The sequence below is a fragment of the Cygnus atratus genome, chromosome 1, assembly GCF_013377495.2.
Source record: "Cygnus atratus isolate AKBS03 ecotype Queensland, Australia chromosome 1, CAtr_DNAZoo_HiC_assembly, whole genome shotgun sequence".
NCBI classification, from domain to species: domain Eukaryota; kingdom Metazoa; phylum Chordata; class Aves; order Anseriformes; family Anatidae; genus Cygnus; species Cygnus atratus.
Window position 1 is genome coordinate 59,714,645 of NC_066362.1, and position 18,515 is coordinate 59,733,159.

Below are 18,515 nucleotides of genomic sequence, written 5' to 3' on the forward strand. Positions count from 1 at the left end.
CCTCTGGGAGGTAATCAGCGTTGTGCCTGGGGAGCGGCAGTCAGTTATGGAGCATCCAAACACCATATTGCACAGGGTTTCTTTTACCTCCTTGACATGCTTAGAGAAGGCGCTTCAGAGCGGCTACGCCTTGTGAGAAAGCATGGCGCTTAAAGTTGGTCACGTGAGCAATTTTAGAAATATCCGTGAGTCGCTGTGGAGGTATGACTTTTTCAAATGTGGCCAAGAGAAGATAAGCACCGTATACCTGCGTGAAAGATGAAGCAAACAGTATAAAATGCAACCTGTAGTGAGGATTATATACCCGAATGGCATCTCCTTAGAATCAGGTGGAGTCACTTTCTAAATTATTCCATTGTGTGACAAAGGCTGGAGCTTTCTGGCCAGACACAACTGTTTCCTGGACAGAGCAGTTTCCTGTTATTGCAAATAAGCTGATTCCCTTTGTCTGGTGGAGTTAATATGTTTATGAGTAGGTTTCTCTACTGCAAGGGTCAAAAATGTTTGACATGCGCAAAAGGGGGGTTGCAAAATCTCTTGACGCAGTAGGTGTGTCCCAAATTCAGTAAATACTGTAAAATATGGTGGCTGGGATTAGGGGCCAAAACAGAGAAGAGAAGAACCACCAGGAGATGAAGGGGTAATACATAATGTAATAAAGATTCAATGACAGCCAAGTAGAGAAAGGCAAAATGGAAACACGACATTGAAAACCAGCCAGATCTCCAGTGAATTGGAATCACTGGGTTTGAACAAAGGTGAAACTGCTGCTTGCAATTCCTTTTGCGTTACTTTTGTCAAGGAACTTAAAGGTATTGGTATTTATGGAGAGATTGCTCAAGCTGTTTGTGATGCCAAGAGGAAAAGAAGAAAAAAATATTGTTTGTAAGAGTTGTAACCAAACCACCACTGCATCCATTTTTGTTATTTTAAGCTTCAGTAATAAATGCAAAAAGAAGAGGGAAAAAAACAAACAAACAAACAAAAAAAAAAAACAAGGAAATGAATAGAGAACAACATATATTTCCTATTGAATTTATCGTTGAGCCTGGGGAAGGCTTTTTTTGTTTATTTTCAAAGGTTTTCAGCAACAATGCACAGAACAAGAGAACACAGAACTTAAACTCCAGCGTGCTTAGACTTCGAGCACTTCCTCAATATTCAGGATACACTTTAGTTTCTAAATGCTGTCTGCTTCAGCAAAGCTGCAGCTTTACTTGTCAATTGGAAAAGCAAGCCATGAAAACAGAGTGACAGTAAGTATACTGTGCTTAAAATAGAATGCCTTTTGCTCCAGAATCTCTAAATGCCAGAAACGACATTCATAAAATAAGTCTCCCTTAACAATGCTCTGTAAATGTAGCAATGTTATACTTTTCTTCCACCCCAAAAGAAATACAGGAAGCTTAGAGAAACACTTTTGTTTTTAAAGGAATATTAAAAAAATAAATAAATCTGACTCTCAGTGAAGACCTCCTTATGAACAGAATATCCTGACTCAAGCATTCTTTAAATGATTTGCTTGTTTTTCTCTTCCATTTTCTTTAGTTGTGACGTTATTCTCAGTGAGGAAAAACTGGACTGACACTAGCCATGAGTTTTCAGTGTTAATGGGTGACTACAGTGCCTGTATCAAGCTCCACACACAGCTGTTTAAGAAAAGATGCTTATTTATGCAGCATTAACATTTATAAGCCAAATGCCCTTTCATGAGCAAGAAGAACAAGCCAAGAGAAGTAAATAAGCCAAAAATATTGTATTCTGTCTTCTTTAAAAATAAATAAAACTTTTTAAATTAACTTTGATTCTTCTTTTTCGGTGTATGTATACACACGTATATGTGTTTGGGTCTGCCTACTCATACCAGATAACTTTCCTTGAACTATTTCAGTCAAACTGAACACCAAAGTAAAGTTTTCAAAAGTACTAAATTCCTATGCAGTTTGTGAAAGTGAGTGGAAAAGAGAATCCATATAAATTGTGCTACTGAAGGAGAGCTGAACTCTAACCTCAACACTAACAGTCATTTGGCAAGAGTACATATCAAACAGGTGGTGTGAATAATGAGAGTACTTGAAGACTAAACTAGCTTCACATATTGAACATCAGAGAATACAACCATAAGCCATAAAATCATTTTACTAGTTTCGCTTCTCCTGGAGCTCTAACATTTTGCTGTTACTTTATATCACATGACCAAGTTTTATTTGCTGTCCTCTATTACTTCACCGATCGCCTGGCAATTCCATGTGAGCTTACTTTGGAGAAATTTCTTCTTGGGAGAATTGGGCCATGTCTTCTACGGCATGATATTTTGCTGCTGCTTCCATTCTCTCAGGTTGTTTTGCCTGTATTTTTTATCTTTGCTGTGTCTTCATTCTCCCAAGGTGATATTAATTATAGATTTCAAAATTAAGCTTTATATTAACTCTGTGGTTTTGGTCACTTCCATCTATTGAACACCATCCCTGGAGAATTCCATCAGGCAACTCATCGTAAATCAAAACTCTATCTTTTGTTATTCCCTAATGAAGGTTCTGCAACCTGTTTTAGACTTACTAGAATTTCCTTTCCTAGCCCATCCAAGACTATCGTTCCTCTCAAAGTCATATTCAATTAATTTTTAATCCAGAGGCTTGGCTGGTCAGTGCTTTTAGTGAAATCATGAATTTATAACATACTAATACCCGCTCATCTGAACTCCAGCTACAGCCCAATAGCCAGTGTTTAGTATTGGCGTGTGCATCTCAAGCCTGATGTGCAGCCACTGGTAAGTGCAACTTGGAAGGAATTAAGGGCATCTGAATATAATGGTTGCTGTTCACACGGTGAAAAGTAGCTTAGTTCAGCTTGTCTGCTAACACTGCTGGCATCTGGTACAAATTAGAGTGGCTAATTCCATCAGCAGCGCCTACAGAAGCTGAGATTCATGCTGGCCACCAGGTTATTATGTGTGGTATATTAAGACAGATGGGGCAGATTAATAAGCTTGAAGCTGGCTATGCATATCCTCCTTAGCTTAGTGAAAAGCACAGACTCACAATAACTGTAGTTTTGGTGCTAACCATGATATATCCCATCAGACTCATGTTATTTTAAATCTGGGGTGTGCTTAAAGCTGCATGACGTATTCAAACTGACCCTCTCCCACAACCTCTTAGGCATCAAAACAGATGAAGGAAGACCCAGTTCACTTGTGAGACACAGAATAAAGAGAAATTAATAATCGTTTATGGAATTTTCTTCTTAGTAGTCATGTTGTTTTCTTTCATGTGTAGGTGTGAATAGAAAACAAAAATGGTTTTTGCAGGGGCAGATTGAAATGCAGACTGGGAGGTGTCCAGGATCACTGGGAATGGGGAACTGCTTCCTTGCACAGAAAGAAGCATAGAGGAAATTGACAGGAAGGAGGGAAGGAAGAAAAAGGATATCAGAATGAGTGAGATTTACAGGAAAAAAGAAAAAAAGTGAGAAAAGGTATTCAGATTCCCAAAGTGAAAGAAATGTTAATTCTAATGCAAAAACACCTTTTCAGCAGTGGTAGTTCATAGTAACAAATTCATTTATTATTGCATAATTACTAACTGCTAGATGTTTGCTTGGAAATGTACTGACATCAAAAGATACTACTGGTACTACTGTTTTTAGTAGACTCTTGCTTTTATAAAGCATAATTGAGGATCAATCACTAGTCAGTAATCAAAAAAACTATCTATATGGCTGGAGTGAGAACAGGTACATAAGTGATAGGATGATAAGGAAGTGTCCCACTCTGTGTGGTGGGCTCAATTTCTTGCTTTATGGTACATGTAAATTAAATAAGAAATACAGTAAGAAATAAGAAATAAGAAATACAGAGACAAAAAAAAAGCAAACAAGGAAACAACAACTTGATAGATCTTAAACACTTCATATTTATTGTACATTAAATAAAACAATTTCAGCTCAGTTGAGAGACTGATGGGCCGGATTTAGAAAATCAAAACTTCTAAAGGAAGGTATGTTCAGCTTAAGTGATCATTAAGTACATATGTATTAATTATATTATAGTAAAACTGTATTTTGTTAAACAATTCTCAAGTGAATAAGATACATTATCCAAGAGGTATGTATTCCAAAGGTCTTATTGCACAGCTACTGGCTAGTCCATGTACTTTCAGTCTGACAAAAGTATGTTTTGTACCACCAAGTACCAACTCTGACCGCTTCCTCATGTTTATTATTACACAGCTTCTCCTCTTTCCTCATTAAAAAAAAAAAAAACACAAACACAATATCAAACAGAAAACAAAGCTGAACATTACAAAGTGTGTGTTGTCTTCAGTTCATCTCATTTCAACCCCAAAGCAATCCATGCGTATTCTTTCTTTTCAGTAAGAACAGGTAGGGAAAACAAAACAATAAATGAGAAAGATGGGAAAAAAAAAGAAGAAGAAAAAATCTGCAGCCACACATTTGTTCTGTCATTGCAAGAATTAAAATGCTGTAATTTGGCTACCAGTTTCCAGGGTGGCGGCAGGAAGCACTGTGGTTGGACTCTCACTTCCCCTCAGTTTTGTCTCCCTGTACTTCACGCATATATGAATCGATGATATGCGGAGGCACTCCATCCATTAATAGTCTGAAGAATGAAAGTCCACCTACAAACAAGGGACAAGACAATTTTTCAGGTTGAAGATCCCTGGAGAAATAAATAGGTTTGTACCATTAATTTCTGGCTTAAGTGGCAAAGATTTAATCAGTCCCTATTGTATACCTCTCATTTTAAGATGGGATAAAATTCATCCCTGTTCAAAAGCCTGGCACAAGAATTAGCCATTATTTAATCTCTGTATTACACAGAACTTTCCTGTCCTCTTGCACAGGGTGAATTTAATTTCGGCTAAGTCTCTGCTCACCACACAATAGCTTCACTGCAAGCGACCTTCCTGGATTTCCATTAGGCTGGGTGGAGCGCAGTTGGAGATGGAAGTCAGCACAGAAGGAACAATGGAGAAAACACCTGATACCAAACAGTTGCGGGATACATGCAGAGACATTCAAATTCTTCTAGGGTTGGGTCTTATAATGGTTTATAAGTATTTAGCAAAATATTTACCGCCTTGCTTGAAAGTAACAGCTGGAATGACACATGTAAATATATATATGGAAAAAAAATAGGATTTTAGACAGAGGTGCCTAAATTTAGACTGCAGAGAGAATTGGCAGAAGTCAAAATTTTCATTTCCAGCAGAAGTATGAAGAATGATTTTGGATTCACTTGTGAATGAAAAACAGATGACATGAAATTAGCTTGCCTCTCTGAAAGCTCTGCTTACTGCTGGGGCTGCCCTGCTCTCCAGCCAAGCTGTACGTTGTACTGAAGCGTATGGTGTCTGCATAGGGGAGCTTTCTCAGAGCTTGGAGCTGGTGATGGTTGATCTCAAAGCTGTGGGAGCTGAAGATTTGCTCCATGTTTGTGTCATCATTAACTGCAGCAGTGAATGCATGCTCACAAGACCCTCTTTGTTTCCTCTAGCCCTGCCCAAACTTTGTTTCCTGTCTTTAAAAAGAAACTTAAAAAAAATGTACTTTGCAGTTTTGTGGTGGTTAGCATCAATATTCACTGAAAAGTCAATTCAGAAGAAACACCCCCAGCCTTTTAGGTCCATAAGCTTAATTACTGTGGCTTAGCCACTGTGAGTAAAAAGCTGAACCAAACCTATTTTAAATCACTGCGCTAAAACAGAAACCTAGGCTTATAAGAAATCTAGTAGAAGTACTCAATGATTTGTTTGATGTTCTGGAAAAATGGACAAGGCAAAAGATTTTTTTAAGTAGGTTTAATAGTTTTATGATTCCAAAACAAAATATTCCTTTCACTGCCCAGAAAAAATGTGCACATAGTGTCTAACACACCTGCTAGGGCACCCCAGATCCCGCTGATGTAGAATTAGTAATTTAATACAAAGAATCCAAATTAGAACTGAAATTTCATGCCATTTGAAAACAAACAAACAACAAAAAAAAAAACGTTACAGAAACCTGTAGCAGAAACTAAATACATGGTATTTCTGTAAATTTCATTGAAATCAAATGACATGTGGCAGAAACAATGGGAAAAAAAGATAAATATTTTGCTAAAAATAATAGAGGCTCTCCTTTCGCAAGAGGAAGGGTGGCATTTGTGGTAAGAGAGCAACATACCATTGATATTTATTCCTTGTATAATTCTGCATAGATATTCTGTTCTACAAGCTGCAAAATCACCCACTGATAACTGTACTTACCTTCTCAGCCTTTTCTGGAACACGGATATAGTTTTAAAGCAAAAGCACATTGTCAGGATGAAGACATCACTGTCTGTGAATGCTTCAGCTAAATGCAACTGAGCTGATACTTACATACAGCATTTATCCTGAGTGCTGATTTTAGGTATTTATAACCTTTATTGACACAAGGATTAACCAATTAAGGTGTTATTAGTTACTAGTGATTTTGAGACTGTACTGTCTCATTTAACAGTTGCATTGTTGCAAAACTCCCGAACTTAGATAGATGCACAATGCAGACAAAAAGATGCATGCTTTTTAGCATTCTTTTCAACTCATGTAGTGCAAATTGTGATATGAATCATTCATTTTTAAATTGAATTAAATGTTGAATAAATATTTCATTTATGTAGAGGTATATTCCTATATGAAAATAACTGTCTGTAAATGCAAAATACGTTTTATTCATGCTAACTTGTGCTTGTGTTAAATTCCATTGAAACATGCACTGGTAGAAAGTAGTGGGAGGTACTACTAACCGGGATTACTGTAAGCAATTATTATACAAATCTGACTTTGCATGCATTAAAACTATCATGCTACTCATTTCAAAAAACATTTTCATTAAGTGACGTAATGAAAATCATGCCATACTAGGCAAGACTTTGTATGACGTGTAAACAGACATAAGCTTCATATGCAAGTACCATATGAAAGCTTACCTTAGATGACAATATACATTCAAAAATCCTTACTGTGTAACTAAGGGAGAGAGAGAAAGAGAAGTAACAATTTAATCTCAAACACAAAAGTAGAGAGAAAATGTTGAGTGAAATTATGCTTACGATTATGCCAAGATGATGTTTTAATCCTTAGTCATGTAAAATAATGTGGGAATTGAAACACATGGAGAGTAAAAGGTAGGGATCCAGTTCCACTTCAAAATTATCATTAATATGTAAAAGCTATATTAATATGTACAAGTAACTGTAAATCCTGTAATTAGTCTACAGTATAGATGGTAACCAAATTATGCAACTGACATTTATTATAATAGTTTCCAAATGTAGCTTCAGAGAAGCTAACACATATATATATATAGTATTTTCCACCAGGGGAAAAAGAAGCACACACATAACACTGAAACATATATATATATGTTGAAACTCTGTAAGGCAAAATAATCAAGTACAGACTAATTACATACCTGTGTACTAAAGTATGTACTTTGTCACATATCCACATTTGCATTACTTAAAACATGCCATTTACTCTATAGAAGTCTTTACCTTTAATTAAACATTTTGACTCTATAATACGTATATATATGTGTATATATAAAAGCACTCAACTTTATACCTACTGTAGCCATTTAAAAAAAATACCTTACTACTTCAAATACTGCAAGAACATTATCTAGCCTAATTTCTTAGCATATTTTAGTTTTGAAATAGTAAATTTGGATGTATAAAATACTGGAGACTACTTTCTGGGCATTTCTACAATTTTAAAACTGCTCTGCTAATATTCTGGATTTGGGCAAGGTTGCAAGCAAAAAAAAAAATTCTATTGAAACGACCAAATTCTCTGCCATTGTAATCCCAATGAACCCAAATTTAAAATAAACTGTAAAGGCAATGAAATAAAAATATATGTTTTTAAGTATAAAATTTCCACTGATTTCAATTGGATCAGGATTTTTTCCCTAGATCCTGTAGTTTAAGTTCAGGCATAGATTATCATTCAGAGCACTAATTTGTAACCAAAACCAAATCTGTAATAAAGAATGCCTTTTAAGCACAGCAAATGACTTTATGATACTTCTGATATTTCAGTAATTCTGCAAACTAACCAAGATCTGGTTTTTGAGGTGCAAAATTCTGCCTCTTGGAAAGGTCTAAGTGTTCTGGTCAATGGTAATCACGGTCATTAAATAATTCTTCATACATACAAGTAGTTCTATGCCCAGTGGCATAGCAGAAGCATGGCTAAAATTTTTGTAACTCTGTTGTTAAATTCCTATATCCTTGATTAATTTGGCCTTCTTTGCTCATGTGACATAAACATTGTATGCCATGAGACGCCAGCTAGTTTGTTCTAAAAAAAAAAAAGCAAATAAATACACACTTTGCATGCAGAAAATGCATTTGAATATGAAAAGAGAGGAAGGGAATGAGATGGAATGTCCAGAGGAGTATGCTTATTATAAACCTGGTTATTCCCCGCCAAGAAGAATGGTTCTCCTGGGTTAATTACTCCTTGATATATCACTGCAGAATTAGAATATTTATAGTGGTATTTATTTGCATTTGAAATTCTTCCAAGTTGACTTTAACACCATATTTCTTAATATTTCTCATACAGCATCTTAGCTATAATCAACCTATCAGTGATCACCAACCTTGATTTCACTCTTAAGATAGACATACTCCAACAACATGTTTCATGATAAAAAGCACAGTTCTTTAACTGAATCTTATCAGCTTCACTGAGGTCAATGAAAAGAAAACATTTCCTTACAATAAAGAAAGATTTATAGCCATATTTAAGGATCTACCTCAACAAACTTAAGACATACATTTTTTATTTTCCTTAGTAGACAAGTATGAAAAAATAAATCATAAAATTCAGTTTATGCACATTATCTTTCAAGATAAAGGTAGAGTTACTGTTATCTCTAAGTTCTATTACATGACGTTTTCAGCACAGCATATTTATAAAAAAGGCATTGTACATGCAATTGTACTGAGCTGCTCACTGAGCAGCCTTCTTTAAGTTCACTCAGCAAAACTGAAAACAAAAGAGTGATGTAATGTCTGTCTGAAATAACATCAGTAAATGTAGAACCTTTCTGAGGATAAAATAAGGAGTTTTTATTATTATTAAATAATTATCATGAAAACATTCAAGAAATAGGCATTAAATTTAATAACAACTAGGAGTTTTGTCACCTAAAATAATAAACTTCAGATCTCCAACAACTCAGAAGTAGTTGGCTAGAGCTTCTTTTCTCCGTCATAAGGAAGATTTACTTACTGCAATGTATACTGTTGCATGGTATAGAGATCCTTAGCATGACTTACTACACCAGGATTTATAGTAATACCACTGTAGTTCATACATTCACCAGATACGCAGCATTGCCTTGAGCCTGTTGATCCTATTCAGTCACCATTCAACTGTATCTCAACATTACGAATTAGTACCCTGATTGTTACTTGCTGGACTAAAGCTGAACCAGTTTAAAGCTATACATATAAATGTGCACACACACACACACACTGCAATCCATTTCCAGTGAGTCAGAATCCATAACACTGCGCGTCATTGTGATGTGCAGTCATCTGAAGAGCGCTCCTAAATGAACAAACAGTCTGGGAAACTTAAGGGAAGGAGACTTCAACATAAAAATCAATAGAAGGTTGAAATAAGGTTCAATTATGTTTTTATGCTCCGGTCATTTAATATTCAGTTGTATTTGTCTGTATCATATAGCAAACCCTGAGCCTACTCTGGTTTGCCAAGCTACAGCTGTTGTCTGTGCTTAATCCTATTGCCTTTGAATTCATCAGTTGAACTGCCAGTCACATTAAGAGCGTCAGCACTGAACACTTACAACAGATGTCCAGTGTCTAAACCCCACAAATTGCTAATCTGAGCAGTCTTCAAACAGGACACTTAAAACAGTGGCCAATTTTCCTGCCAGAATGCAGAGAGGAATCTCAGCGAGGGCAAGGAGTTGTTGGGAGAGAAACACAGACCAAGCAGGCGTGGTAGGAAGTGGTACTACAGTAGGTGATGGTTGATATGAGACTGGGCTCCAAAACAGTTAACTAGGGAAGGTGGGATTTTGGGTTAATGAAGCACCCTGTCACATAGCTAAGAAGAGAGAGACAACACATAGTCTGGGTGGGATGCTGAATAGCAGACTGAATTTTGGAGGACTTCCTTCAGACGTGATGTAAACCCAAAACACCGTAGAATAAAATGTTCTGAGGAAGATGTCTGTAGCATAGTATTCCATTTTCCAGTTGATCTTTTCAAGAAAATATTACTTCTTTAAGAAAAAAAAAAAGATATTTATGAATGTAGAAATGTCTATGCTACAAACATATTGCAATCAATGGATTTTGCTTAAAAGATAGGAAGGATCGATTAAATTTTGTCTACAGGAAGTATTTCTTACATCCTCATTCTCACTGTAGCAATCAATGTTGGTAGGTTCAACTACAACCCAGAGGTGTGGTGCCAGAGCAAGTGAGACTGTAGGATGTACTGCAACCAGCTGATAGGATGACTACTGCAGCCATTAGGACATGATATCATGCTCATGCATCAATCCAAGGTTTCCTTTGGGATAAATGATTGGAGGGATGCTTGAATTTAACTGAGGTGGTAGGGTATGTTGACAATGTTAAGAACTGACTTAAAATCACAGAGCTGGAAGCAATCTTGAGATACCATTTAGTGCATACCATAACCCAAACAATAAATTTTTTCTGCAGTCATTCCTCTAAGCTGCTCTTAAAGGCTCATAGTACCTAAAGCTCTACAACCTCTACAGGAATTCTCACACTTCACTACTCTGTGTTATCTACCCTAAATATTTGTTGCCATGTTGCCATGTATATATATATATATATATATATATATATATTAAATAAAATCTTTAATGCAACTGTTGTAGAAAGAATCAGCTGCAGATGGGAAAGTAGGCAGCCTGCAAACATTGTGGATCGTGTGCTCTCTGTTTCAGAACACTACTCAGAGAACGGCAAGTAGGAAAATTAGATGAATACTTGTCAGCAAAAATCCTCAAGGACATAATCTCAAATGCACCTAGTAACTACTTTAGTGAATAGAACATGTTTTTTGGTTTTGTTTTTCCCCCTAGATAAATTACTTTTAATTGACTGGAAAAGCATCTAACCATTTTCAGTGTATTTCACATACCAGTATGTAAATGTGCAATAGTAAGAAATTAAATTCCTATTAGTATTGGTGAAAGGCAAAATCACTCCATGCCTGGCTCTTAAGAGCACTAACACAGAGCAACTTCTACTGATGGTGAACAAAATCTTGGAAACTTGCATATAAAGAGAGGCTGAGTGAAGACATTGGGTGTATATCATGCTTCAAAAGCATCAAACTGTGTTTCAACCCGATTCAGTGAAAAAAAAAGTTTCAAGATGAACAGAAACAACTGTATTTCACAACAGCTGTAAAAGCAGTTACTGAAGAATAATATATAATCAATGGAAAAAATTTTCAGTTCCTAAACTTGACAGATTAGCTTTTTTTCTCCTTGTCTTAAAAACATTTTATGGTATTCTGCACATCAAATGTAAAAAGGAAAAATAATTAAACAGATATATACTTTTAAAATGTAAAATACGGTTGTACTACAAGCAAAGTGCTGAAAGATTAAAATGTTACAATTGAGTGTAAATGTGGGAAAGGATTTTAATGCTTAGGGACTTAGAATCATAGAATCACAGAATATCTGAGTTGGAAGGGACCCACAAGGATCATTGAGTCCAACTCCTGGGTCCCCAAAGGACCACCCAAAAAAAAAAAAAATCAGACCGTGTATCTGACAGCATTGTCCAAATACTAGAAAGCTTGATGGAATAGCAAAACTACATTGGCTTTTGCCTTTCAGTATAAAAAAAATAGATGAAGCAACTTTCTCAGGTGATGAGGTCTTCTGCTATGCTGTAAATAGAAAGTTTGCTTGTGATCATGGAAAAGATTCATACATTCAAGATGTGTACATTACCTTTTAAAGACAACAACTTAAGAATAAGTCACGACAGTTAAGAAACATGATATTACACATACTTCCATTATCTTAGTTAAATGTTCAAATTAGTAGACCCAGCATTTATTGAAATGGCTTCTTGCTAGCAAATTTGAGCTGTGGGACAGGATACATCAGAAAATGGAAAATGAAATCTAAAATAAACACAATGCCGCGCATAAGGATGTTAAATAGTAAGGCTTTCTTTACAGACAAGCATGATGACAGTAATAAAATTAGGCCAATATTCAGATAGCCTAAATTCTCTCTAAATTCCTGACTGAGACACTTTTTACTGGCTGGCTTTAGGCAGCTTTCCACCCATATAACCTCAAACTTCCATGAACCAAAAGCCTTTGGGGTTCCAACTAAATATGACCCCATCTTTTCCTAGGAAGTAGTTTTCTGAAAAATACAGCCTTAAGATTATTCATTAGTAGTCCGATCCAAATCTTATTGCCATTCATGGTATCCCAGACAATGCCAAATCACCTGGAATTCATAAGAACGTTTCTATTGATGAAAATAAAGATTTGTTCTCAGTGGTAAAGGTCTGACCTACTTTTTTCCCCTTCCCTGTGCTTGAAAATTCAGTTTTAAATGTTTTGTTCCTAAAGCAAATACAGCAATTATATCAACTAGCTTGTGTCCTTGAGAACAGTATTGGTTTTTTTTTGATGCATGGCTTTGCTAACAAACTACATTAAGAATTTTCCTTTGGAAACAAATGTTTTTGTTTAATACATCATTTTAAAGCAGACAAAACTGCCATTTCCTTTAGAGATCCGTATCCTATTCGAGATGATTTTTAATGTGTTTTCAAAGAGCTCTATGGCTGAGTCTTACTACAGTTTATCAGGTAAGTGTCAGAGCTCTGAGAGTTATATTCTAACATTGTGTCACTTGTGAAAGAGTCCTTGCAAACACCGAATGTATGAATTGGGGTTGGGGAAAATAAATAAATAAATAAATAAATAAAAAATGATGCAGTATAAACACAACACAGCCCTAAAAAAGAAAACAAAACTACCAATGTAGTTTATTCTGTACTAACACCGAGTTATTATTTTCACCTGTGAAAAAAAAAATTGTTTAAACTCCCTTTTGCCTTGCATACTTCTTGCGTCTGCCATGAAGAGTTTGTTCAAACAAACAGTGCATTTGCAATGATTTAAAACTCTTACCTTTTACTTCCAGTTTGCAATCAACTTCTGCCTCTCCAAGTTCGTTGACTGCTCGGCAGGTATAAGTGCCTCCATCATATGGACTGGGTTTGCGGATCTCCAAGGTACAGACACCTTGGTTGCTGAACATTCGGTACCTTGGGTCATTCATTATAATGACTTTGTTTTTCAGCCAGGTTATTTTGGGCTGTGGTAAAAACAAACGAAAACCCACATGCACAGATCTATGAAAGGAAATATTTTTACCATTGTTTGTGATGTTCTGTTAAAGCTGAATAATCCAGAAATGATGCAAAATAGATAAAACAGTCATAGAAAATAAATAATGGTTAACTCAAACAAACACGGGCTACATCATGCCTTTGTTTTAAAGCATGTGTTTTCAGTGCAGTTTCGATCATATCATTAAAGTCATAAATATAAGCCTGTTATTGATATAAGGGGTGCTGTGTAATAATAGCAAACACCTCAGCCATAGCTTTTGACTTCCAATTAGTCTAAGTCAATAAGGATGTTTTCAACTGCAGTTTACAGAAGGAACAGACAGAAACTGTGAAGAGTGGACATAAACTCTCTAGAGTTCCCATTTTACTAGATCAATCAATCGTATCAGAAAATAAATCTCAAAAAGGCAAAACTCAAAATAATCTGGGAGACAATGCATCTGAGAACCAATGTGGTATTCCCAGAGTATTTTTGCAATGCACTTACTTAAAGCATAATTAGCTTTTTTTAGAATAATTATAGCTTTATTTTAGTAACAACCTTTACTATCATCAGTTCTGGTCCCTGTACAGCCCAGCCTTTTCCTGAAGTTTTGTCCTTTGCCTGGGTTAGTCCTTTCTTTTTTTTTTTTTTTTTTTTGTACGCTTTAGAGCCCACACCACTCTTTAATTCAGCTTGGCTTGTGAGACAAATTAGGTTAACTTTCTCTGTGTTAACGGATATTTTTGTGAGCTTGCTGTACCTTGGGGTTGCCCCGAACACTGCAGTTCAAAGTAGCGTTGTAACCAGCTACAGCATATGTGTTAATGAGAGGCTGGGTAAACAGTGGTCGTTCACTGAAGTCAAAATCATCGTAAACTGGGTATTTGTAGACTTTACCTATGAAATGAAAACAATACATTTATAAAGATGAGTGTTGTAGTGTAGCTAAATACCCAAGCATCTTAAAAAACTCAGAGAGTCTGCCTGTCCTGATGCCAGGAACCAGCCTGCCATAGTAATTGAACTCATATGGGAGGCTGGAAGGGGGCCTGGAAGTGACTATCCCCCTTGGTCATGCTGTAGGATTGAGGTCTGAGGGCTTGTCTGTCTCATTAGTAGGTGGTGTAAAAAATAATACACATATATTCAATTTCTTTGCCTGACTGACCTATGTATTACAGAACAGCATGGGTCCTGTCTGCTGCACTGCAGAATGCCTGCCTTGACACCGTGTGTCTCAGTGTGTTCACTCTGCTGCCAATTGCTTTTCACAGTTTGCTCTGATCTGACTGGCTCCATATCTGAAAATCCTTCTGCTTCGTGCAGTCCACTAACAATACAGATGCCCTCATGGATGCTGTTTCTATGCAAGAAAAGCCTGGAAGTAAAACCCAGTTTCCCACTGACACTTTATCCCTGCTCTGTAATGCAGATTAACATCAGTAAATAACCTTCGCCCATAAACTAAGCTGGCATTTAAACCAGCTGAACAGATTGACATCTATTCCTGTGCACAGCCAACACTAAACATCTTTTTTTCAACATGAAAGGTTTCTTACTGGCTTCAATGCAGCTTAAGCCTGATACTTACTCTCATGACAGGAGCAAGTAGGCAGAGATGAAAAGCAATTCCTATAGCCCTGATTTTGTTTGTGATCCAGTTTCTAATAGAAAAGCAGTGGTTGTTTTGTTTGTTTGTTTGTTTGTTTGTTTTTCCTAATAGAAGTGGGTTCCAGTACCCCTGATCTCCCATCCTTCAACCTGTCTGTGTGGGTGGTATGGGTTGTCTGTCCTCTGCATCATGGCAGTCATGCACTTGTTTCAGACAAACAGAGCTGATCTGATTTGATTTTCTTCTGCTAAACCACCCATTTGTGGAATTTCCCTTCCATAAAAGGGCAGTTAGATGATATATTTATTTATTTAACATTTAAATTGCCATTCCAAGCTGACAACTTCTGAAATGTCAGGACTTCTGACAGCAGAGATTCAGTTTTTCCAGCTCCACCTGCAAGAGATGTGAAGCAGGCAGTTAAGCTTAACTGTTGGATCCTGCCCCCTGAAATGGACTGGAGCATTTGCACAGTTGGAGCTGAGTCTCCACTGGGAGGCAGTGGCCCACTGCTGCTAACAGAGCTTTGCTCCTCTTCCAGCTCAGTGACTGAAGTCTGCCAGTGGTGACACGAGTATGATGTCCAAGATCACAGAAAGTGACAGAGTATGGAAGAAATATCTTGATTAAAACAAAAACAAAAAACTATTAACTATACAGACAAACAAAAAAGTCCTAATATGAAATGTACTAGCTGTTGCTTGTACCTGATCTACGGCCTTTACCTCTAGTATCTTTCCAGACTCTGAACACACCCCAACCCTTTTGATAAGGAAAGGCTAATTATCTAACCATCTTTTGCAATCAGAGCACTCTCTTTGGTCATTGTTGCATCCTCGCTGAGGCCACACATGTTTTCAGCGAAGATCCGGAAGTAGTACTCGTTTCCTATGACGAGCTCATTAATGGTGGCGCTGGTGCGGTGGTAGTGCTCAATTACTGTGAACCATTCCTGAAACACACAAACACAGAGGCTAAGCTTCCCTGCAGCACACTACGCTTCTAACCCAGACACTGTTTGGAAGGACCATCAAGCTGGTGGGAGTAAGATTTTCTTTTAAAGGAATGTCAATGAATACTAAGTTAGTGAAGCTGACAGTAATTAACTATTCCATCTGATGTGAGTGGTAATGAGAATATCAGAGTTAAACACTGTGCAGTGAAGGCCAAACGGACAGTGAATCCTGCTGAATGGTTATGTTCTGTTAGCTGGAAGGGTTCATTTTAGGAAATCTAATATTACAAATGTTGTCCTGTGCAAGCAGTGGCAAGGTCCTTCATTCCTCTTCCACACTGCTGACAGAGAAAATACTGCAGTGGACAAAAAAACCTGCAGACGGGGAATAGCCCTCCACAGCAACTTGTGCTCACATGAGGACAGCACACTAATCTACCCACTTTTCCACAAGCTGAGCATTCATGAGAAATATAATTTCATCTAGGTTCCTCTGGAGCAAAAGACATATCTAAAGGCTCATATGGAGAGATGAATTTTAGCGCTTTGGTCTTGCAGCAGTAGCAGGACGTCTATCCTAATCTATCCTAGTACACAATACCTACATAGCAACTGATATAAAAGAGGTTAATGCTAAAAATACATTTAACATAAAATGCAGTATGACCACAACAATGCTTTTGCTTTTCCTTACTCTACCCTGCAGAGTTTTCCTGCTTTTCTGAAAATCCACTTGTGCCAAGTTTCCTGTGCCACAGTTTGTGTTGATATTTGGTTGCCTTCATTTACTTCAGATTTCTCAGAAATCGATGGAACATCATCCCATGTAACTTGAGGTGTTTTCTGTACTCCTCTGAGGACCTATGGCTAATGAGCTGTCTTTTGAGAAAATGGTTTTCTGTAGAAGGCCAGCTGTGGCAGAAATGCAAATTTCAGCACCGGAGAATATGGGGGAACTATGACCAGAATGACCCATGACGCACTGGCCCCTAGACACTGCTGTTGTTGTTTTCTCCTTAACACAGTAAGTTAAGGACAGGGGGCATCATTTTTCTAGTCACTGTACAGAGATTACCTCATCATACAATTTGAAGAGAAAGAAAAAAAAAAAAGAAGAATGGGAAGGGAAACAGAGAAACATGAGGAATTCATTGATCAGACCATGAAGCAGATCAACATAATGAATTTCTCGGGCGTGTGCAAAAGTGTTCCGTTAGACAATGCCCAAAATATCATCCTAAATTTCCTGTGTTTAAATTTGCAATAGGTGTTAAATGTAAGAATCCAAATACCTTCTTTTAAGGAAGCATAAAATTCATGTTAGTTTAATGAAAATAATAAAAATTAAAATAAATAATAAATAAAATAATAAAAATAATAAAATAATAAAAAATTAAAATAAAATATTGCTCTTTTTATCTCTAAATCTCAAAGCAGTTTACAAATGACACTGTACCATTTTGCCACGGGTCGTAAGGAGTTGTAGTGACTAATACAATATGCCATTACAGGTTTGAAATCAGTAGCCCTACATTTTGATTCTACTAGCAACCTGCTGCCTTCAGAATTAATGATTCTAGGTTTTATTCTTGTACTGAGACAAAGGGGGGAAAAAAATAGAATTACTTCTCTCTAATCCACCTGACCTTTCCTGTTTAGTACACCTCTTTTACATCATCTGAAAACATCTCCATTTCTAGGTTTTAGAGATGAGATTCTTAGAACTTTTAGATATTTCTTGAAGATTTTCTGAACATCAACCAATGATTTGTCCCCCTACATTAAACTTGTAAGGCTTTTTATTTTTAAAAAGAAGAGTTTCATAAGTACATCAGCCTTTTAAGCATCTTATTACTTACCATACTCTTCTTATCTGCTTTTTGAATAGTGTACCCAGTAATGGCAGCATTGCCATCATCCTTTGGTGGCTTCCATGATAAATTTACGTTCTCTCCCCAGACATCTTCAATAGTTACAATTTCTGGTGGGCCGGGGCGATCTGTAATGAAAATATGGGAGATGACATTTTCCATTATATTTGTTTTCTCTCTCTGCTTCCTACACACCTTCCACTTTGTTGCTCTCTCTTTCCTACACACACCTTCCACTTTATTTTCTATCTCTCTTTCTTACACATGCATATGCTAAACCCAATGTCCAAAGAATGATGAGGCTGCAAAATGAAACTTTCAACAGTTAACCCATGTCAGAATCACGAAAAACCTAACTGGACCACTTTGTGAGTATGGTTTATAATGCGCATACGCTCTTTAGTTGCAGAAGGAGATGATATTTTGAAAAAGTGATTAGCAGTTGAAAAAATGTTCTTAAAATGGGTAGTGTCAGACAATCATCATAAAGGCTTTGCTACCAGATTTGCCTATTATGTAAAGAAATAGGTTGGTAAAAATTAAAAGTAAATGTGTTCTCTTGTCTGTCTCTCCTGCCTACATATAGTTTCAACATTTAGGATTTCTTTCACGTTACACTTACTACAAACTTACTA

General features: G+C 36.7%; 1 protein-coding gene across 1 annotated transcript in view; it reads right to left on the bottom strand.

Moving 5' to 3' along the window:
- Positions 1–100: 100 nt before the first annotated feature.
- The window catches only part of MYBPC1 (myosin binding protein C1), a 110,717-nt gene continuing 92,302 nt past the window's right edge, over positions 101–18,515 (bottom strand). The window contains exons 23-28 of the mRNA XM_050709615.1: positions 17,869–18,008; positions 15,847–16,006; positions 14,203–14,339; positions 13,236–13,422; positions 4,570–4,640; positions 101–247 (exon numbers count right to left, since the gene is read on the bottom strand). Coding sequence (XP_050565572.1) covers positions 101–247; positions 4,570–4,640; positions 13,236–13,422; positions 14,203–14,339; positions 15,847–16,006; positions 17,869–18,008 — 842 coding nt within the window. The remainder of the gene's footprint in view (positions 248–4,569; positions 4,641–13,235; positions 13,423–14,202; positions 14,340–15,846; positions 16,007–17,868; positions 18,009–18,515) is intronic.